The sequence below is a fragment of the Dipteris shenzhenensis genome, chromosome 18 (assembly GCF_047967505.1).
Source record: "Dipteris shenzhenensis isolate YYH24624 ecotype China chromosome 18, Dip_SZ_1.0, whole genome shotgun sequence".
In the NCBI taxonomy this organism is placed as follows: Eukaryota; Viridiplantae; Streptophyta; class Polypodiopsida; order Gleicheniales; family Dipteridaceae; genus Dipteris; species Dipteris shenzhenensis.
In genome coordinates, this window is record NC_141613.1 from 11,750,786 (window position 1) to 11,774,513 (window position 23,728).

General features: G+C 45.8%; 1 protein-coding gene across 2 annotated transcripts in view; it reads right to left on the reverse strand.

Moving 5' to 3' along the window:
- Positions 1 to 1,866: 1,866 nt before the first annotated feature.
- Positions 1,867 to 23,728, reverse strand: part of LOC147890801 (uncharacterized) — a 56,211-nt gene continuing 34,349 nt past the window's right edge. The window contains exons 6-9 of one of the 2 annotated variants that reach the window (XM_087389836.1): positions 3,361 to 3,452; positions 3,125 to 3,236; positions 2,717 to 2,842; positions 1,867 to 2,583 (exon numbers count right to left, since the gene is read on the reverse strand). In XM_087389836.1, the coding sequence (XP_087245962.1) occupies positions 2,467 to 2,583; positions 2,717 to 2,842; positions 3,125 to 3,236; positions 3,361 to 3,452 (447 nt within the window). In that variant the 3' untranslated portion in view covers positions 1,867 to 2,466. The remainder of the gene's footprint in view (positions 2,584 to 2,716; positions 2,843 to 3,124; positions 3,237 to 3,360; positions 3,453 to 23,728) is intronic. The other variant, XM_087389835.1, reaches the window with a different exon arrangement.

Sequence of the window (23,728 nt, forward strand, 5' to 3'; positions counted from 1 at the left end):
CCTAATGAAACTATTACATAGGCTTTCTCTATCCTTTTTGCATCTGCAGGTGTAGAAGTAGAGTTAGTGGCATTTCCTTTACCTTTGGTTGTGGTTGATTCACCTTCCTGAGAGGATTGAGTTCCTGCCTTGACTAAGTCCCATAAATTTTCTTTCATAAGCATAAACTTTATCTTCATCTGCCAAGTATGAAAGCCTTGGCCATTGAACTTGTCAATTTTATAAGTAACCATGAGCGTGTCTTACCTTTTTCAAAGAGTGTCTACCCTCTTACAAAATAACTAATCTTATTGAACAAAGAAATCTCCCTCACCATACAAATGTAGATTACTAGAGATAAATTCAAAAAAGCCTAATTGTTTAGCATATTCATACCCAGTTGGCTTCTCCCAAAGTTTCTTGACCGGGATCTTCTTCACTTTAAACTTTGTCCTCCTTATACTCTTTTTCAAGTGCTTAGCATTGGAAGAACAATTAGAACTTCGCATCTTGACAAGAGATTAGTCCCAACTTCAATCTGAGATTACATTCTCTGATCTATACCTTACCATCACTTCATTCCTCAAACATCATCCTAGCATTTACCCTAGCATCAAATTTTCAAAACTGTCAAAATGCTTTGCAAAATACTAGCTCAACTTGGAGGGCTGAATTCACACAATTGGAGAAGAGTTTGAGAGGGCTTTCTATGCAAAACTAAAGCTTGAATACCAAGGTGGATTCAGCGCAGAGCATAGGCGAAATAGTGCGCCATTCTGTCTCGAAGAGCTGCTTCTTCAACTATTCTTTCCTTGATTTCTCCTTGCTCTAGCACGCATTGGCCTTCAAAATTCACCAGCAACAAGCTTTAGACATAGACTAACTCGTGCTAGGACTCTGGCAATAGATGAGCATAGAGGCGGAATTGTGCGTTTGGTCGTCAGCCTCTGTTTGGATCAACGGGGTTGAAAGAGACCATCTCTGGAGAAATGCTCTGAGCCAAAGGTGCACCGCATAGGATAGAGTCTTCAGCTAGGAGGACGTGGCAAAAGACACAAGGGATGGGGAGAACAGAGCTAAGCCATTTCTGAGGAGGAAGGAAGAAGAAAGCTTAAAACGGAAGTGATGGAGAAGATGATGAGTTGGCACTACCAAAGTGAGTTCTCCAAGCCTACCAGCTCTGATACCAAATGAAGAAGAATGTGGGATAAAATAGATGCATCATGGCACAAAGAGAGCACTCAAGTAAAGCAAAATCTATTGTATTAGAATGAAGGAATGTCCTCCATTATATAGAGTGAGAGGATGGTGTAGGCACCTCCCCTATATCAATGGCAATCAGCCCCTACATCAGTGGGACACCTTAGAGCAAGCCCTTGACCAGACTTATCCCAACAATGTTTCTTTTAAAAAGGTGTGGGATGTACAACGCATCACCTACAAGAATCTATTAGCAGGCAAAGCCAAGGTACTAGCAGGTAGAGCAAAGGTGGGGGTCAATAGGGCCTATACAGGTCCATACAAACAGCATTACAATAGCAAGGTGACTAAGGCTGAACATGAATGGAGCCAATTCCAATAGGAGGAGACGAAGGGACGGGCAAGGAGGAAGAACTAAGGCTGAAGGAGCAGGCAGTGGGAAGGAGCAGCGCTGCGCTGAAATGCAGTTTCCACAAGTTGAAACCTGAAAACAGGCAGAGAGGACATAAATTATATATTGCCATACTAACAAATTCCTCATGTTTATTGTAAACTTTATGCCTCTAAATGCATCCAACACAAACTGAGTATGGACCAACTTCAGATGTGAGAATGTAGACATCAAAGCTTTTACACATTATACCGATCCATTATTTCGAGGTGATTCATTTGACGTTTTATAACTTTTTTTCCATAAGCTGATAAGACATGATCTCAACCCTTGAAAATCTCTTCAATTAGACCAATCTAGAGCACCATGACATCTAACTCAAAATGCCACCAGACAGCACTTATCATAATCATGATAGAGAATTTGATTATGACGATGCCACAATGACATGTACTACTCTTCAGACAACTTCTCCATCTCAAACTCAGGTGGGCTCCAATTTTATGAACCACATGATTGGAAATCTTTCGATACATCCCAATGCCTGGCCACTCGTGGTAAAAAGCTTTCGTAAATTTCTTATGCTGTCTGTTAGAGCCTACATCAGAAGTTAAACACTGGACCATGTTAATGAGTAACATTTTTGCTGCTCCAGCTGGACTTCCCTTTGTGGATCCAGACTACAACATTTGTGAACAGCAGCTAAACTTGAGATAGCGGAGGATGACTCTGGCCATATGTCCCGTAATATAAACCAACCAAAGTAACTGTTCCCACAAGATGAGAGCTTCGATTTATAATTGTATGAAGATGCCATTAACGGTTGAATATTAGTAGGAACTTGACATTAAAACTCATGTCCATCTGCAAGGACAAAAGATACTCTGAAATGGCATTTAAGATTTCCTGGAGACCCTTGAGCACCTATCTAGTAGTTTTCCGAGTGCAGCCTCAGCCTGGTCCAATGTTTCAACTGAATGGCCAACTTCAAATGACAAACGCTGCACATTGAACTGCACCCACAACGCATTCAGTCAGACGAATCTTATTCCATTCATCAAAAGTCCATATTTTTTTATTTTTTATTTAGTCAAGATATAGGAAACAAGACTTTATACTTTTAAACAAACAAAAATTCATACAAACCTGAGCTCCCTGCCTAACTCGAATGTCTGTCCCCTTACTATCTATAGAAATCAAAGCTGCATCATCCACTTCACTTTCCACAGAAAGGAGATCTCTGAGCGGCCTTGAAAACCTAGCATTTAATTCCTGATGATACAGCAAGACTTTTTTTAGCTCACATACATACAAGAAAATGCTCACTGTAATTGATTGTTAGCAATGGCAAAAGCATCAAAATCATGCAGAACATACCCCTCCCCGCCACACCCAATTTAGACCAATAAATTATACCACAGCTGCTATTGATGCATGCTAATGTCATGTGAATCATGCAGACCACAAGGCATTTAAAATCCTAGAATGAGTACTCCTACAATTACCAATATCGACAAGAAGCGCTTTGGTAACAAGAGGAGACATCCTTCATACCTTCAGGGTTTGTTCAGCCCCATTGGCAGCAATGACATCAGGCTGTGCACTTTCGAACTCCTTTACATCCACCCATGCAACAGTCCCGAACCCTCCAATGAAATAGATATCACTTTGTGCCCAACAAAGCCCAAAGTATGTTCATGTCAAAAGTAGGCAAATACTCTCAAAACCAGACATTCAGTTTCCAAAAACAACAAAAGTCTGTTACTCTCAAACTTTCCATCAATAGCAACCTGATCGATTCCATGCGGTAGTAATAAAAATTGCCCCACTGTTGAGTTGCTCCTTGTTGATGTTTTGCCGTGTACTTTTTGTGAGCCCAATCCTGCAAAATGTGCATTACAGTAATATACGATGAAAAGTTATATGCAGACCGGTGGACACGAGATGAATACAACATAATGGAACGTGCCACAAGATTAGCAATCCAGTCACTTTAGCCATGACGATACATACATTATAAGGAACACTGGTGCTTGCTTTATTTTTGAAATAAAATTTGTAACAGTGTATGAAACTAAGCAATAAAGTCTCAACATTATCGAGGCAAACATCCACCTCACATCTCCTTGAAATCTTGAAAACTTAGGGATGATGCAAGGTCTAGCCTGTGGATAATCATGTGAGAAGTGCAGCAGAAATAAACGGGAGAGAGAGAGAGAGAGAGAGCACGCCTCACGCACACACCACACTGAGAAGGAGAGAAAGGAGAGAAAGGAACAAGAAAACTGCAAGTGATCTCTCGAGAAACCCTGCTACACCTGGGGGAAAACCTCGGAACAAACAGGCTGCTCGAGAGATCAACCGTACAGCTCAACCACCACGAGAGCTGGAGCACAAGGAGTGGATGAACTGCTCCACTGCCCTGCTCCTGAGGTGCTACTGTGGACTGGATATGCTGCTCCACCAGGCACCACACTGCACTGAACTGACCTACTGAATGAGGGGAGGGGGGAGGCATATATATAGCCCAGCCTCCCCTAGTAGGCCAGGCCCTAGGGCACCCGACCAGCCCATGAAAAGGGGGCCGAACCCATGCAGAGTGTAGGCCGACCAGACCAGGTGGGCCAACCCACCAATGGGCTGCATATGCCATATAAAAAGAGCTCAAGCCCCTAGCCCATGGAGGGCGGAAGCCAGCAAGTTGGCCAACCTGCAGGTCGGCCCACCCTCCACTCCACAGCCCATAAATGGGGCTCTAAGAGGCGCCTGAAGGTGCTACTGTGGACTGGATATGCTGCTCCACCAGGCACCACACTGCACTGAACTGACCTACTGAATGAGGGGAGGGGGGAGGCATATATATAGCCCAGCCTCCCCTAGTAGGCCAGGCCCTAGGGCACCCGACCAGCCCATGAAAAGGGGGCCAAACCCATGCACAGTGTAGGCCGACCAGACCAGGTGGGCCAACCCACCAATGGGCTGCATACGCCCTATAAAGAGAGCTCAAGCCCCTAGCCCATGGAGGGCGGAAGCCAGCAAGTTGGCCAACCTGCAGGTCGGCCCACCCTCCACTCCACAGCCCATAAATGGGGCTCTAAGAGGCGCCTAAAGGGCAGCCCCTCAGACAAATCAACTCGGGACAATATAAAATGACAGGCTAATGTCATGTATGAATCACATCAAAAGAGCCGAAATAAACCCACAGTATTTGTCGCATCAAATGACAAGGAATAAGAAAACCAGACTTGAACAAAAAACAAGTGATAGAATGTACTATGGCGAGTCGAGGACATTCGACCTCACAAAAACTTTGACCTGACAAATTAAAGCAATGCTCCTTACAAAGACTATATCTCTTGACACAGACGCTCTATGACTCTATAAAGATGTCAACCGGCTCTCATAGCTCAAGACTCCACAGGCTCGCGTCCTGGACAAAAGGACCGAATTTGATGTAGCGCAATAGCCTTGTAGCAGCCACGAAACCAAGGCCTGTCAACACCGCCTCGCTATGGAGCTCCACGTGTATACCATGCGCTGGCCAGCCAATTGTTGTCAAGTGCACAAGACAATCACCTCCGAATATCTGCATGGTCCAATCAAGAGCAGGTATACACCACTTGCCATCCAATTGCATGCGTCCACGCTGAAACCTTTGATCCAAGACTCTCCCCATGAGGGACATATTCTAACAGGTCCCTGCTTCTCTGCTGCTCCAAACTGCTACTCAAATGCTGCTGCAATGGATGACATATGAGCCCCAATGGGATCCCTTTTATAGGGCTGAATGCCCCCCATATGGACTGACCCAGGCAGCCCAATATGGCTGACCCAGGCAGGCCCCTACAGCCAACTGGCTAGTCTGTCCAACTGACCCTGGTTGGCTGGCTTTGACCAGCCCAACCAGGTCCACAAGTGGCCCCTTGTCCACGTCGAATATAGCCAGTGGACCAGACCCATAACAGCCCCAGATCGGGGTCTGTTCCTGGCCATAGACATGCTGCATGCATCTCACCTCAGCTGCAAACTTGTTCCAGCTCTGGAGACCCTACCCAACAGCTCTGCACAAGCTCCTGCAGCAGGCAGCCGTACAGCACCCGCCTGTCACCTGTACAGTCCGGGCTGATTTTGCAACCTGGTCCAAATCATCAAACCTCCCTCAAACTGCGCCGTAATGCTCCAGGTGACTGCGTGGCAATTCCGTTCACATTCAGTCCATGTTGGAGGCTCCACCTTGCCAAGTATGCCCTTAGGTGTGCTGCCCACATGGCAACCTATGTGCTGCCCATGTGGCAGCCCCCTCTTCTTGGTTTTCCAGCTGAGTTTGCTGCCCACATGGCAGCCTAGGGGCCACATTAACCCTAAGTACACCTCCCCCACGCTCTCCTCATATGGGAGCTGGAGGTGACTTTTCCAACAGTTATACGGGGCACCTGACTAGCCGAACGGCAGGTCTGTGGGCCAACCTGTCACCGACCCGCCTGGCTGGCTAGCCGACAGGCTGCTGCCCAACCAGGGATTTCCCAGAACTGGGAGCTGCTACTACCCAGCCCCCTGCAGCTTCTGCTGCCCCAGAAAAGAACCAGAGACCTGGCAGAACAACTCACAAAAGATTCCCAATAACCGCCTCTGGTGACTACTCACAAACAATGCATCATAACATCTACAAAATCATGTTTTTGGGAAGCCCTAGTGTCACACAAAGGGGCCTCACAGGCAGGCGCTGCCCCTTATTTCAACACCCCCTCTTAGTGCCTTGCTGCAGACCTATACCCACATGCTCATGAACATGTTCAAGCTGCTCCCACGAAGGTTCCTTCATCAGGAGATCAGCTACCTTCTCCTTGTTAGAAACATGGTGTGAGGGAGAGAGAGAAAGAAAGTTTATTAAAGTCTTCGAAAGACCGATGGGTCTATGAGACTGAAACCCCTGGTACAAATAAGATGTGGGGGTGGAGCTACTAAATGAGCATCCACGCCAATGTAGAATGCAGAATGTAAAAATGCAAAATGATAGTTCAAAGTACAACATAGTCATGCCAGTGGTCAACTGCCAACATCGTCATCGTCATCGTCATCGTCATCGTCGTCATCGTCATCATTGCCAGCAGGAAATCAGGGTGGATGAGGCAACAATGGAGGCATGAAATCGGCGATAGAGCGATGTCGGCTGCTCACGGGTGTGGCTCTATGATGTCTCCTAGTCATAGCTTTGCGTCTAACAAGGGCCACAGTAACCCCTGTCGGTCAAGCTCCAACTCTGAACAAAGAGGGGATGTCTCCAAGTGTGATCTGCGCGTCAAACCTCTGTCTAAGCTGTCGGGTCACTGGCTCTGGATCGCAATCATGTCGTCTCGCTAGTGTCCATGTGATCTAGTAGAAAGAACTCCGTGATAGAGCACTGAGAAGGATCTGCTAAGGAAAAAGTCTGCTCCTGTCTCCTCTCGCGGTGCCTAACTACCTCATGGATGAAGCCTGCCAAACATCTCTGGTCTGGGTAGGAGAGGAACCGGGACAACCCCCCAAAACTATCTCTGAAGAGGCAGTAGAAACGCCCTCGGATCTCATAAACAGGGCACCTGAAGATGAAGTGCTCCTCCGTCTCAACCTCCCGCATGTCACATAATGTGCATATGCACCTCTCCCTGGGTATCCCCTCTACTCTGCCGCTCTCAATACGAAGTCTATGTGAAGAGACCCGGAACTGCCCAATAGAGATCCTCAATGAGTAGGGTAGGTGGATCTGCATATATCTTGGTGGGTCGATGAAACCCTCCTCTGTGATGTGCAAGTAGTCATCTCTATAGAAGTTGAGCTTCACTAGGAGCTCGCTCGGACCCAACCAGGTCCGGAATGTATGTAACTGCAAGAGATCCTCACGGATTACTTGGTTGACCTCGTGTAATAGAAGGGGAGAAAACAGAGCATCCATACTGTACTGGAAGGGAGGGAGTCTATCCATGTGGAGCCCTGGTCGCTCAAACCATCCCATAATGAAGGGACTAGGCTAGGGAGTGAAAAAGTGATAGTCAAGTATGACATGACAAGTGAAGTACAAGCCTTATATAGGCTGCATACTCACACACTTGCACCAAGTGCATATGGGATAAGTCCCATAGTAACACATGGCACTCTGAAACCCAAACCAAATGAAATCGCAATTCACTTTGGCACCATGGACAGCTCGCAATCAACGCGGGACTCCTCTAGAGCATATCGTGGTATCTGAGGTAGAGTGCCTAACGCTAGAAATTCCGTACATCCTTAGGAAACAAGCTGAAACTGTGGAAATCAAATCACCAACAAGATAGAGTGATGGGAGAGAGGGGTGAGAAGCAAAACACAACACTAGGCCCAGAAATAAGGGTTGGACCCCCCCAAAGGTCTTTATTGCAATAGAATAAGCCTTTGTACAACTGGCTCTCACAAGAGCATGGATTGAGTACAATCTGTGTGTTCTAGAGCTCTGAGGCTCTTCTTTTTTAGACTTGGCCTCCAACCCGAAAGCAAGAGCTTTCTAATACGCTAGGGCTAGCTTTTAGCTTTTTCCTAAGCATACTTTTCTTAGAAAGTTGAGCTTTCCCTAAATCAGCTTTAGGGGCTTTTCTTGGAAATTGCGATGGAATTCTTACTGATTTGTCCTTGTGGGGTCCTCCATAAAGTAGTCGCCCATATTTTGGTGCTTTTTGCCTTTCACCTTTTCCCTTAATTCTAGGGCCTTTTTGCACTCCTCTTGGTCCTACACATTGCCACAAACAAAAAACAGCACTTCCGTCAAAGGTTAGACTAATGCATGCATTATAGTTCTAGGACCATTTCTAGTCCCTTGCGGGCGTCCCCACAATTCTCTTTTTACCAATGCAAGGCAAAAGTAAAAACAATAAACCTTATTCTTGGTTAACCAACTTCACCATTCTTTGAACGAAGTCAATTCTAATAAAGATTACTCTTTAGTTTCTTAGGAGAAGTCCCAAATGGAGACATCCCCTCGGCTTCTAGACAGTTGTCCTCAACTGAAAAGCTTCTTGATACAATTGTAGAACTTGAGGATACTCTGAGAAGAATTCCTCATCTACCCACTTGGCATCAAGTGCCGAATAATTTTTAAACTTGACAGGGTATCTACGGATAACCTTGCCTCTCGGTCCTTCTTCTCTGTATGATATACAATTTGTTCTTGTTGGAAGATCCCCTCCATCTCTCCCACCTCAGGTGACTCTTCTTGAAGAGTAACTATGGGTTCTGGTCCTTGATATTTCTTTAGAAGAAGCCAAGGATTGTGTATAGCAGGCTGGCACTCTTCATTACAAGTTGTACGGTGCCTACAAGCTGTTGGGATGGGTCCATACATGTGACCACGAGCTGACAGAGGCTGCCAGGAGGTCCGTACATGCTGTTGATTGATGCTTTGGAGCACATCCTGTCCATACGTCCTCTTGGGCTGGTCAAGGTCATCATTTTTGGAGCTTGAACTAAGCATTTGGGCTCGGGCTGGTCTCAAAGAGCTGATGTGAGCTTCCTTGGAGAGCGGGCTAAGCACACAGGGTGCCTTGCTGCTTTTGTGAGCTGTTTCTGGAAGGCCTATGCTATGCAAGAAATCCCACAGAGTGAGCACATGGATGTACAAGTGGGCACTTGTGGCTTTTGCAGGGGATTGTGTTACCAAGTCTTGACTGCTAGAAACAATCCTAGGCTGAATGTAAGTCTTTTGGGACTGAAATGGATGCTCTTTTGCTATGCTTGATGGAGGACAATTTCAGTAGTGATTATGCTATGGTTTTCCCTAGGAGATAGGTCACATGAAGGCAGTGATTGCTAGGCAGATGGCACATTGTTTGACACATCCCAGCACTCCTGAAACCCCTGATCTGCAAAATAACCACACACAACATCAGAACTGAGCAGGCTGCTCACCACCCAACCATGACATCTACGGGATGTGATCCCGAATCAGAAGATGTCCCCCCGAGCCACGAGCTGAGCTACTGGCACGAACTCCCAATCAGATCCCAACCAGCCTGGTGTCCCATACCACCAGGTGGCGCTGTGAAGCCCTGGATCTGCCACTGGGCCTTGGGCTACGCTAAGATGCAGGCGCGCGTCCGCGACACAATCCAGGATCAGACTTAGCACCTGGGAACGAGACTTGCTCCCAACCGCCCACTGAGAACTGAACCCCCTGGGCCTCTTTTATAGACTCGGGCCCCGGCGCCAAAAATAGCGAAGACCTATAAATAGTTCGTACCCTTGCCACTCAACCCGAGAATCAAGCCTGCCTAGCTCTAAGCCTCCCCAGGCTAACCTGAGCTAGTTCTGTGTAACTAGTACACGTCAGATACCGATCCGTGCACATGACATACTCCCCCTCCTCTAAGAACTCACTCCTGAGTTCGCTAAGAAATCGGGAAATGTTCTTTGGAGGTTTTGTAATGTCTCCCATGTTGCATCCTCCTCAACACGATCCTTCCACTTAATCTTGTATTCCGTGATAGTACGAGTGCGAATCTGTCTTTCGCGGAATTCAAGAATAGATTCAGGTTCGTGAGGAATAAAAGTTAAATCTGTAACTTCTATAATCTCATGAGGAGAAACAATTTGATCATCTGCACCCAATACTTCTTTCAGTCTACTGACATGAAAGACTGGATGTACTTTAACATCAGGAGGCAATTCTAGTCGATATGCAACTGGTCCAATTCTTTTAATGACCTTGAATGGGCCACAGTATCTGGGGGATAATTTCGGAACCAAACCAGTACTTAGGCTCTTGGATTCCTTAGGAATTCTCAAATATACCATCGTTCCTTCAGAGAACTCTCTAGGTGAACGATGTCTATTAGCATAAAATCTGTCCCGATCTTGGGCACTTCTAATAGACTCCTTGGCAAACTGCAACATTTCCTGCATGTCTTGCAAGAAGTTCTTAGCAGCATCATTTTGAATCCCTTTTAATCCAACCATAACTGGTGACTTAGGTTGAAACCCGTACATAAGCATAAAAGGACTATAACCTGTACTAGAATGCTTTGCACTGTTGTAAGCAAATTCAATCATGGGTAGATAATCTTCCCACGAAGACTGTCTCTTAGATACATATGCCCGAAGCATGTCTTCAACCAACTGGTTGACCTTCTCTGTACTGCCATCGGATTGTGCATGATCCGAGGAACTCATACTTAAAGTGGTTTCCAACTTCTCAAATACAAGTGTCCAGAAGTTACTTGTAAACTTTGAGTCCCTGTCACTGACTATGTCAGATGGCAAACCATACAGCTTGAACAAGTGGTCCACAAACTCGTGAGTCAACTGAACAGCTGAAATAGTTGTTCTTGTAGGTAAGAATCTAGCCATTTTTGTCAAACGGTCGACTATGACCCATATAGAGTCATGACCCTTGCGCGTACGAGGCAAACCAGTAATAAAATCCATGGAAATACTCTCCCATTTATTACCTGGAATCTGTAATGGCTGTAATAAGCCCGCGCTCCTAAGGCGTTCAGCCTTAGTAACCTGACAAACTCGGCAACCTACCACATAGTTCTCTATAAATGCACGCATCTTAGGCCAATAAAAGGTATGCTTCACAAGAGACAGAGTCCTATGTATACCTGGATGTCCCGCACTAGGAGCATCATGACACTCCCAGAGAATCTTGGATTTTAGGTCCAGAACATCAGGCACACAAATCTTTTCATTCCGGAACAGCAAGCCGTTCCTAATCATCCACTGACCTCCCGCCGCCTGTATCCTAGGTGGCACAATCCCTGAGTCCTGGTCAACCATGAAGCTCCCATCCTGGACTCTCTGCCAATAAGAACTGAAATGACTATCAGTTGCGTATAGCCCTCTCAAGGATTGAAATAGGTCTGAGGATATTTCCGTAAATGACAAAGCATTTACAAACTTAACTCGACTTAAGGCATCCGCCACACTATTCAACGAACCCTTACGATAACGTATTTCGAAATCAAAATCCTGCATTAACTCTGCCCATCTTGCTTTTCTTCCTCTCAATTCTGATCCATCACACACATACTTGATTGACTGGTGATCAGTCAATACAAGGAACTTTGAACCATACAAGTAGTGTCTCCAAACCTTGAGAGCATACACTACCGCATAAAGTTCCTTCTCAAGTGTGGGCCAACGATACTGAGTGTCGTCTAGCTTCTTACTCTCAAAAGCTACAGGTCTGCCCTCTTGGAATAGAGCTGCCCCAATCGCATAATCACTCGCATCGGCCTCTAAAACATAAGGCCGGGTAGGATCGGGTAATGCAAGAACGGGTGCTTCCTTGATAGATAACTTCAAGGTTTCAAAAGCCTTGTTCATTGCATCATTCCAAGGAATCGGCTGAGTAGACCTGCGTCCACGACCTTTCAATATGTTGGTCAAGGGTACCGTGATTTGGGAGTAATCACGGACTGACTTCCGAAGAAATACCGTAAATCCTAGGAAAGAGCGAAGTTGTTTCACAGTCTGAGGGATAGGCCATTCTAAAACCTTCTGGATACATTCCAGATCAATGCTAATACCTTCAGAAGAAATCTTGTGTCCTAAGTAAATGATCTCCTTCATAAAGAAGTCACATTTACTCATCTTGGCATAAAGCTTATGCTGTCTTAGAACAAGTAAGACAACCCGAAGGTGTCCTATATGATCCTCAAGCGTTTTACTATATACCAAGATATCATCTAAGAACACGACAACAAATTTGCCCAGATAATCCCTGAACAAATCGTTCATCATCTGCTGAAAAGTAGCAGGAGCATTGGTCAAACCAAAAGGTAATACGAGGAACTCGTAATGACCATACCTAGTCCGGAATGCGGTCCTATCTATGTGTTTAGCATAGATACGGATTTGGTGATAACCCGTACGCAAATCAATCTTAGTGAAATACTTCGCTCCAGCCAAACGGTCTATCAAATCATCAGAACGAGGTAAAGGATAGCGATTCTTAATTGTAACTTTATTTAGTCGTTTATAATCTATACACATCCTCCAGGAAGAATCCTTCTTCTTTCTTAAGAGGACAGGTGCACCCCAAGGAGATTTACTTGGGCGGATGTAGCCCATATTCAGGTAATCCTAAAGCTGGATAGCTAACTCATCCTCCTCTACCTGGCTCATCCTATACGGTGGTACACTGATAGGTTGAGCCCCTGGGACTAAGTCTATGCGATGATCTACTGCCCTTTCTGGAGGTAACCCTTCCGGCAGTTGAGCTAGAAATACGTCCTTAAAATTATCTAACAACGTTCTCAATTCTCGGTGTTCAAACACACTTAATTCATTTTTGTTAATTACAGAAACAATAAATGAAGAAAGTGGAATCAAAACACACTGATAGACATCATAATGAGAAGTGTTCAATATATTCCGAAGCTGCATCGCAGATACAATAGGCCCCTGAGAAGGGATAATCTTATCACACTGAATACAAAATTGGGTGCCTTTGTCTTCAAAAGAAAGGGTATGCTCCGTCCATCCGATCTGGATATTGTGGGTTTTAAACCACTCTATCCCGATCAGCAAGTCTACATGCTCTAAATGCATAACATAACATGTGAGAGCTCCCGTGTAGGCTTGAATCCGGATGGGTAGCGCTTCAACCTTGCGATCCCAAAACTGCTTCCCGGCTGGAAGCTGCACCTCGTAGGTGTGGTCGCTAGGTACTGTGGACAGCCCCATTTTCTGCACAAATTTGTAATTAACAAAATTGTGAGAGCTGCCCGGATCAAAGAGAATGTGAACCCGTTGGTCCCTAACTTCTCCATAAACTCGGAAAAGATCATGGGAACCAAACAACGAAGTATTAAAGGTACAATTGCAAGAAAGGGGGCAGGTAATGACATTTACTGAAATACCTGTCATCGTAACCTGGTTGGCTCCCTTGGCTGCGGTACGCGGACCTGCCTGGAGCTTCGGTCCTAGCACCAATCTCTGGTTCTTCCGCTTAGGACACTCATTCTTCGTGTGGCCCCGCTCCTCGCAATAAAAACAGCGGCCCTCTTTCTTGAGCCTGAGAGTGCGAAGGAAACGGGCCTTACCATTCTTCGCAGGAGTTAAGCTTTTCCTGGAGGCGTTGTCCGTAGACTTCGTCTCCCCAATACCAGTCGCATGCTGAAAGAACTTGCGTTTGTTCTTTCCGCTGGTCTCGGTAACTGTGGTTGCCTTGGTTCCGGCCATGGTATCATCATATATGCGCGCATATGTCATGGCCTCCTGCAATGTTGTGCACTTGTTATTCTTAATCTGTAACTTATAGGAGTCTGGCAAACCATCCACGAAAAAACCTAACAAGGTTACAGGATCCATTTTGGTGGCCCTGGTTTGCAGATCCCTAAATCTCTGAAGATAAACTTCAAAAGTTAAGTTCAATTTTGACATATCGAGGGCTTTGAGCTTGCCGACGATATCGTAGTCATCTTCCTTCTTCAGGAACTCCTTCCTGAAGATACCCTCAAATTCTGTCCAAGTGTCAGGCTTAGGCTGAAGTTCTTTCCACCAAAGCAAGGCTTTACCTGACATAAACCCTGCTGCTAGCTGAATCTTTTTCTCGTCTGGATAGGGGTGAAATTGGAAGTGAACTTGCCACTTGTGCAGCCAAGTGTCAACCACCTCCTTTGTTCTTGATTTCTGGTCACCTGGAAAGGGATCCGGAGTGATATTCGGGCCTAGCACGGAGACCATGGCATCCACATGCGTGAGTGCCTGAACCGTGCTAGCCAGAAGAGTCAAGGTAGCTTGTATCCCTTGGAGTTGCTGTGTCAACCCCGACTGATTAGCGTTGACCTGCTCAAATTTACCATCTAGAGCAGTCGTGAACTCACTGAAGGCTTTCTTAGTGATCAGGTCGTCATAGAGACCCTGATCATCCTCTCCCACTGGAGTGTAATCTAATTCCTGCTCTCCCATAGTGAACTCGGGATTCGGAGCATCAGACATGGCTGAATACTGATTCGATTACAAACGGAGAGAAATAAATAACTGAAACGGAGCACGGAGGGAGATGGAGTAGAAGAAAACCGTCCCAGATAAATCTGACAGAAAGGATGCTGAAATCTGGAAGACCACGAACCCTGGTGCCTCCCCGAATCTGCAACCGGATGCGCAGTCAACGATAGAGGCTGTACGGACTGCTGACGTGGCCTGTACGGCTGCTGACGCAGTCCGTACGGTGGCTGTAGGTGCAGGCGCAGCTGCTGTACGGAGCAGCTGCAGGTACCGAAGTTGACGGTACAGTCCGTACAGGCTGTACGGCTGTAGCTGCAGCTGTACGGGCTGGTACGGGAGCCTTGGGAGCAGCGCTGGGCTGACGCAGGCAGGGGCTGCAGCAGAGGAGCTGATCGAAACTGGGCGCTGCTGAAGGGCGAGGCGGGCTGGTACAAATCTCGAGGTGGATTCTCGGAACTTGGGCTGCTGGTGTGTTGTCTAGCACCCAGCCCCCCATCTATATAGGGTGCAGGGCGGCCTAATTTGGAAGCTAGGCTTCCAAAGAAGGCTGAGCCCCTCCAGCTTTGGAGGGGTGCTTTTGCGAAAAAAGCACCTGAGCCCCTCCAACTTTGGAGGGGTGCTTTTTTCGCAAAAAAGCACCTTCTTCCTGCCCTTCTTCCTGCGCAGGCTGCACGCAGCCCTAGGCGCAGGCTGTTCGCAGCCTGTTGCGCAGGCTGTGGTCAGCCTGTTGCACAGGCTGTCCTGCCCCTACAGCCTCGCCTAACTGCGTCCTTTCTACTCCCCGCATACTCTACTCCCAGGCTGTCAATTTCCTGCCCTACTCTCCTTCCTTTCTGCTCTCCTTCTCCTCCCTCAGACTTCTCTCTGTAGCCTTCAGAATTTTCGATTCAATTTCACTCCTCTTCTTCCTCCTTTTCCAGATATTTCCTCACCAGACAGCAAAAACGCAGCAGGAAATCTCGAATTTTAGGGCATACCTGGAAGAGAAATCCGTCAAATTTCTCGCATCAGAAGTTCCTACCTCAGGAGTTGGCTCTGATACCAACTGACACATCCCAGCACTCCTGAAACCCCTGATCTGCAAAATAACCACACACAACATCAGAACTGAGCAGGCTGCTCACCACCCAACCATGACATCTACGGGATGTGATCCCGAATCAGAAGATGTCCCCCCGAGCCACGAGCTGAGCTACTGGCACGAACTCCCAATCAGATCCCAACCAGCCTGGTGTCCCATACCACCAGGTGGCGCTGTGAAGCCCTGGATCTGCCACTGGGCCTTGGGCTACGCTAAGATGCAGGCGCGCGTCCGCGACACAATCCAGGATCAGACTTAGCACCTGGGAACGAGACTTGCTCCCAACTGCCCACTGAGAACTGAACCCCCTGGGCCTCTTTTATAGACTCGGGCCCCGGCGCCAAAAATAGCGAAGACCTATAAATAGTTCGTACCCTTGCCACTCAACCCGAGAATCAAGCCTGCCTAGCTCTAAGCCTCCCCAGGCTAACCTGAGCTAGTTCTGTGTAACTAGTACACGTCAGATACCGATCCGTGCACATGACATTGTTGGTACACGAGAATCCATGCGTGAGATGGAAAGTGTCCCTGGAACCCCGAGAGGGATGGTACAAGTGTGACTGCCATAGTGTTTGCTATGTTGTGATGCAAGTTCTCTTATGGGAAACAAGTTGTGTACCGGGATATGTGCGACCCATAGGGTGAGACACTATTGGTCATGGCAGTCTTGGATAGTGGAGAGAGCTCTTGCATGCTTTCCCTTTCTACTTTGAGCTGATAGTTGGCTAATTGGGCACTATCGGGCAAGGGTGGTTACTAGTGATAGTTCCAGGCTGTGTGCAAGCTTCCAGGATTAGGGATGGAGACCTAATGCTAGGAGTAGTGAGAGCAGAGAACAGTAAAAGCTTTGCAGGGTACGTGGAATGCCCCAGTTGTAAGAAGGAATGTATCCTTCTTGTAGCCTGGAAATCTGGGCCTCTCAATTAAAATAAAGAAATACCAAAAGGGGGACCAAGGTTTGGGGCCAAACTGTGTCTTTGTGTTGGTGCAGGGGCACTCTAGCTCCCAGTCTGCCGGTAAAAGGCCGGTTTCATGGTTCTATCACCGGGACATCACCAACTTTCTCAAGGGGGTGAGTCCGTGGTTGGTTCGTGAAGAGACATCACCATCTCAGCACGTATATCACACAGTGACGAGGATTGGGATAACAGACAGGAGTCCTCCCAAGATGGGCAATCTTTGTTTGAGGGAGCTTCTGTTGAAGATGATCAGAATGCTAATAGGCAGCCATATGGACCTATGCCATTGAATGGACAGCCAATAGCTATGCTAAATGGACAGGATGCTCCATTGCAACAGTTTATTCATAGTCCTGGGTGTTGTTGAATATACAGCCAACATCTATGCTAACTGGATAGAATGCTCCATTGCAACACTTTATTCATAGTCTTGGTGTTGATTTGCATGGCCAAGGCAATGGTTTTCAGCATGCAAATCAGGAACAGGAAGCCATTCCGCATCCTTTAGTGCATCCAGGATATTTCCGTGGTGGTTCGGTGTTTCAAGCACTGGCTGGCCATGGGAATGGCCAAGGAATGCTTGGAAATCACCCTGTTGGTTTTCAGCCTGGAATGCAAAGCTAGTGTGGCATACACTATGCTCCAAAGAGCCTTGCAAGACATCCACATGCCGCTAGAGACCCTCAACTAATGAGAGCAGAACCACATCATCTGCATATAGTAGAACCGAGATCAGCTCAAGGTACGAGACAACTACAAGGCTCTAAGACCTCCATGCGCATTCATATGGGTTAATTTGTCAGCCATGCACCTAGGGGTAAGTGCCTAGGGGCAAGAATGTGGTTAATGAATGTCATAGGTGATTGCTTAATGCCTCAAATTATTTAATGCATGCAATGAACTTAAACAAGCTGATTGTTTCACAAATGAAAACACAAGCTCATAAACTGAGAAGTAATCAAGACAACAACTGACTCAATAACTCTCACAAATGAACACTTCAAACTTTAATCAAACTGAGCTCATCCCTATGGGGCTTGTTGCTCTTTACAATGATCATAAACGAACACAAAGGCTTATTGAAACCACTCAGATCTGGGCGATAAACACCCTCAATCTCTATCACAAAGACTCTCTACAAAAGAGACTACAACACACACACACAGACGACGACCTAGTAGATGGAGAGAACCGCCATCTCAAGCTTGCCAGCAGTACGTACCAACCAGAGAGCTCGAGTCGTCTCCACTCTGCACCATCACCAAGAGTCAACCGACTCTCATGGGAGAGCCAAGATCACGCTAGCCGACCGGGGAAGAAGACCTCTCATAGTGACCAAAGTTCACCTTCATGGAACTACGTAGAACCTCACATGCAAGACTGCCACATGGCATGTTTATTTTGGCCCCTCCATCAACCTTAGAGTTGATTAACTCCTCACAAGGACGACCCTCAAAACTTCCTACAAGCCCTCCCTCGGCCGAAATGAGGAGAACCAGAAAATCATAATACTGAAACTACTAATGCTCACAAAGAGACAATGCTTACAAAGAGCTGCATCAATAATTCGCTCACAAAGAGCATGCATCAACAGCTAGTAGTGTTCACAAAAAACTCCAACTAAACATAGCAGCCTACTCACAAAGAACTCAGCAACCAACAACTGCTCAAAAAGAGCAAGCATTCATCAAAAGGCCCAATCTTGATCCTTGAAAAGATTATCCTCTACCAGCATGATGGGATATCTCAAGGTATATGCCCCAGGCACACCTTGGTTTCTGTGTGTGTGTGTGCTAGAGGCACAGTTAGGTGCCCATAAGCATTGTTAGGTGGTGGTAGATGCCACATAGGATGATTGAGAGAATCTAGGAGCTGATTGAGGAGATGATTGAGGAGCTTGGTGGCTCATGTAAGAGGTGCCTACATATGGACCTCACCTTTCTTCATTCCATAAGCAAGCAAGCATTCTCATTTCGTGTTCAGCTTCATGCTTTCCTTTCAGTTCTTCAACATGGTATCAGAGCACTATGATCCTCCTTGAGCCCATTTGTGCCATGTCATCATCTTCTTCTTCTTTATCTTCACCATTTCTTCCCCAAACTTGTGAGAGCTTATTCTCCCTCGTCTTTTCGCCATTCTCCAAATCCTCTGAGCTGTAGACTCCTCGTGTATGGGCGAATTTCCACGTCAAAGGAATTAGAGAATGCTGCCCACGAAACCGCGCAACAGTCATCTTCCTCCTGACGCCTTTTCTTGCAATGCGACTTGCTGGAGCAGCCATTCCAAAATTCCTCTGAGCCAAGCTTGCACAACAGTATGAGCTAGCTCCTGTCCAAATTTGAAGGGAAATGGTCCACCAGGGAGGGAGAAACAGCAAAAAAACCAGTCGACTTTCAAGCTGCTGGCTATGGCAACGTGACGCGGCATTTCGCCTCTCCTCCTCAGTGGCTCTTCTCTGGTATATCAGCTTTGTTTCTACCTAGAAAGCCCTCTTTTCTTTGCTTTGAAGAGTGAGATACAAGCCCTCCAAGTTCAGGCCTCTGTTTTGGACAGTTTTGACAATGTTGTGAGTTTGATGCTACATTAGATGCTACTTTAGCATTTCTGATGTTTTAAAGTGTTAAATAGCATCAGTACAACTGTGGCTACAACTTTCCTTTAAGTTGCTATACCTGGATTTGCTTGGAATACTTTCATTTAGCCACCTCTATGAAGCATGCAAGTGGAAGCATCATTTCCATTATGATTTGTAGTATGGAATTTGGTTACAAGTCTTTGCTACTCTAAATGCTTATACTTTGAAGCTCTTCAACTCTTTCTAGCCTTGTAAGAGAGTAGACACTGCTCATTTTGGGTTAGACCCTCTCATGGCTACCTTCTTGAATATGGATAAGTTCAATGGTAAAGGCTTTCACACATGGCAGATGAAGGTTAAGTTTGCATTGATGAGGGAAAACCTCTGGGGACTTGTCAAACCTGCTTCAACTTCTTCTTCAACAGCCTCTAATGCTGGAGAATCCTTAGCTCCGACACGCCCGGCACGAGATTCTGTTAGAGAGGAGAAAGCCTATGGCATTATTGCTCTTGGCTTAGGAGATGACTATATTCATCACATTTCTGATTTGGAGTCTCCTTCTGAAGCTTGGCAGAAGCTTGATATTATTTTTGGTGCTAGCTCTCACATCTCAAAATTGTCACTTAAGATTGCTTTCTTTGAATTAAAGATGGCTAGTGGCACTCCTTTGGCTGCCCATGTCAATCACATGCGGAGTCTCATGACTCAACTTGCTTCTATCAACTCTCCAATCACTACAGATGATGCAATGGCAGTGTTGCTCAAAAGTATGCCTGAAGATTATGATCATGTTATTACCACTTTGAAAAATCTTCCTAATCCTACTCTTAAAGGTCTTATTACTGCTCTTCAAGAAGAAGAAAGGCACATGGAACTCCAGAGAGGCAATGACACAGCTTATGCCATAAAAACTCAAAAGGACAAGTTTTCACCTTGCAAACATTGTGGGAAGACTAATCACCTCTCAAAAGATTGTTTCAAGATCAATCCTTGCAAACATTGTGGCAAAAACAATCACCATGAAAAGTATTGTAAGGCCAAAAAGGAAGCAACTACAAAGTCAGAGACTGCCAATCTACTTTCAATTGATGTGCCTCCACAAGATGAGGCATCCTATGAAGATTATGCTTTTTGAACCATCTCCATATATGCTCCAGATCTCTCTTTTTATGTTGAGTCAAGGTACTCAGCCTGGATAGTCCTCCAAAATGAATTAAATAAACTATTGTGTGATTTGTAAACACCTCTGGTCACCATATGATGTAGGCCATGTGTATGTGTTTTGCTCCATGGTACCTCCTCCAGACATTGTGTACATGCAAGGGAGATAACCATTGGAAGGTCTTATGTATCCCTTTTGTTTACTTCACACCCTTGGGAACCCCTTGCTAGCATGAGAACCTAGCCATAGATTTATCCTTGACCACCATGAGATGGCATGAGGAACTATGAGACTAGATGTATCTTTGACATAGCCTGAGGCATTCCCTTGAAGGGGGGTATGATGGGATATCTCAAAGTGTATGTCCCAGGCACACCTTGGGTTCTATGTGTGTGTACTAGAGGCACAGTTAAGTGCCCATAAGCACTGTTAGGTGGTGGTAGATGCCACATAGGATGATTGAGAGAATCTAGGAGCTGATTGAGGAGATGATTGAGGAGCTTGGTGGCTCATGTAAGAGGTGCCTACATATGGACCTCACCTTTCTTCATTCCATAAGCAAGCAAGCATTCTCATTTCGTGTTCAGCTTCATGCTTTCCTTTCAGTTCTTCAACACAGCATACTTGTTTTCTCCTTGCTATCGACTGTCAGTGCTTTGTCTTTACTATTCTCTGTCTTTAGAACCTCATCTCATTTCTTTGTATAGCAGAACTTCTCTATATGACCATCTTTGCCACAGTAGGAGCATTTGCGAGTGTCACGAGTAGTTCGCTTCTGTCATTGATTGCATAAGCTGTGTCGCCATAGGAATGTAGCAAATCATCACGTTTTTCTTCACTTAACAAAAGTCCCACACAATCGAGGTAATCTGCATCATCATCAAGTCTGAGTATGCGCTCAGTTTCTCCATACCTTGATGGTAGAGCCTTCAGGAGGATAGCCTTCTTGTCTTCTGCCTCTACACCAAAGCCAAGTTATGCAATTGCTTTAAAATTGGCTGCATCCGATTGAGAAACGTACCAAGGTTCTCACTCTCACCCATCTTCAAATCAAAGAGCTCCTGTTTCATAATCGCCTTGGAATGCTTCATTCGTAGACCGAACAGGGTATCAAGAATCTTCCAGTTCTCTAATGCAAACTTCTTCACATCCACATGCTGAAAATAGTCAGCCCCCAATGCTCTTCTGATGAACCCAAGCACCTTATCATTCTTCTGAAACCATGCCAACAAATCCCGTCCACTTTCAGGCTTCTTCTCTGTCCCATCGATTAAACTCCAGAGACCTTTTTGCATGAGATAAAGTCGAGTTGATAGCTGCCATGTAGGAAAATTCCGACCAGTAAACGTCACAAGGGCACTATCTGCCTTCTCCTTCTTCCCAACTTCCATCTTTATCCTTCAAGTATCGCTCTAAAACAAGCTTCCGTCAGCAGGTCGATCAAAGATCTTCTCCTTCTCCCACCTAAAACAAGCTTCTATCAGCAAGTCAAACAAGCGTGCAGACGACTACGAGGTCGTCTGCATGCTCGAGGAAAGCAAAGATCTTTGTTTTTGCAAGATGCGCTTCCGAGTGCTTTCTTCGACATGAGGCTTCACTGCCTCCCACAGGATCTGTCCAATCACCGCTCTGATACCACGGATGGCTTAATGCCTCAAATTGTTTAATGCATGCAATGAACTTAAACAAGCTGATTGTTTCATAAATGAAAACACAAGCTCATAACTGAGAAGTAATGGAGACAATAAATGACTCAATAACTCTCACAAAAGAACACTTCAAACTTTAATCAAACTGATCTCATCCCTACGGGGCTTGTTGCTCTTTACAATGATCATAAACGAATACAAAGGCTTATTGAAACGACTCAGATATGGGTGACAAACACCCTCAATCTCTATCACAAAGACTCTCTACAAAAGAGACTACAACACACACACACACAGGCGATGACCTAGTAGATGGAGAGAACCGCCATCTCAAGCTTGCTAGCAGTACGTACCAACCAGAGAGCTCAACGAGTCGTCTCCACCGTGCGCCATCACCAGGAGTCAACCGCCTCTCATGGGAGAGCGAAGATCACGCTAGCCGATCGGGGAAGAAGACCTCTCATAGTGACCAAAGTTCACCTTCATGGAACTATGTAGAACCTCACATGCAAGACTGCCACATGGCATGTTTATTTTGGCCCCTCAACCTTAGAGTTGATTAACTCCTCACAAGCACGACCCTCAAAACTTCCTACAATAGGAGCAAAGGGGTTAAAGTGACTACATGCATAGATAAAGGGTAGAAATAGTAAGGATCGTCTAGAGAGATGAGGTGCATTCATCTACACTCTGCAAAGACCATTTGGGAGATAATCATGGTTAGCAAAAAAATGTAATGTTGAATGAAAAGGCTAGGAGGAGATCCTGTTTCAAACACTTGCATGTCTTCTATACAAGCTTGAGATGTTTAATCGTAACATGGCTAGGTCTCTCGTAGTGAACAAGTATATACATTGGATACTCACATACATCTTAACGTCGATGTGTCATATACATTGACTACAATAGCATCTTTGGTACTCAATGTCTACTAGGATGGAGAGTGAAAACCTTCCAAACATATACAGGAAGAGTTATCTTGGCAAAGGCACTCAAAACCTTCTATTGGTGTGGATAGCTCTGCAGAATTTGATGCTGGAACGTGATGAAGATTGGTGACTTGGGCAAAGATTATGTGTTAGAGAGTATTTTGCTACCTTATTGGGCTCAAGATTTGAACCTAAACTAGAGTTCATTTTGAGCTAGTTTACAAAGACAGCTAGTAGCAATTTCAGGGTTTCTTGATGATCGTTATAGATCACCTCAACAAGAGGTGGTATTAATGTCTGCGAGAGGCCTCACAGGCCTATGAGACTACAAAGTGAAAAGGTAACTCATATAAGCCACTAAGGGTTGAAGCAAAGGGCTCACTAAGGCCCTTGCTGAAAACTGAAAGCTAAAGTGCTAAGCTAGTGAACAAAGTAGTAGAAGTAGCAAAATATCACACGAATATCAAGTGCTTAGAGCAAACGCTCCCAGTAATTACATGTCCAAGTTCCATATTTCCAGGTCACCTAGTGGCTCTCTGATGAGATGTGAGAAGCTCTCGTATCTGTGTTTGTCGAGCTGTCTCTCGATCAATGGAGGGTGTGGTCTCCTCGATCTCTATATCCGAAGGGCTGCATCAAGGATGACTCCTCATCTCTGGCGGTCACCTCTGAGGAGGGCTGCAATAGACCGGACCTCGATCGTGCGTGGCCCTCTTTGTGTCGCATGTGGAGAGCGTCTCTCATCTAATAGCATCGTGGTGGAGACTCCCATTGCCAGTCCATGATGCTCTCATCTCATCCTTAGCCTCGCCGGCAGCTGACTCAAATACATAGAAATCTGTA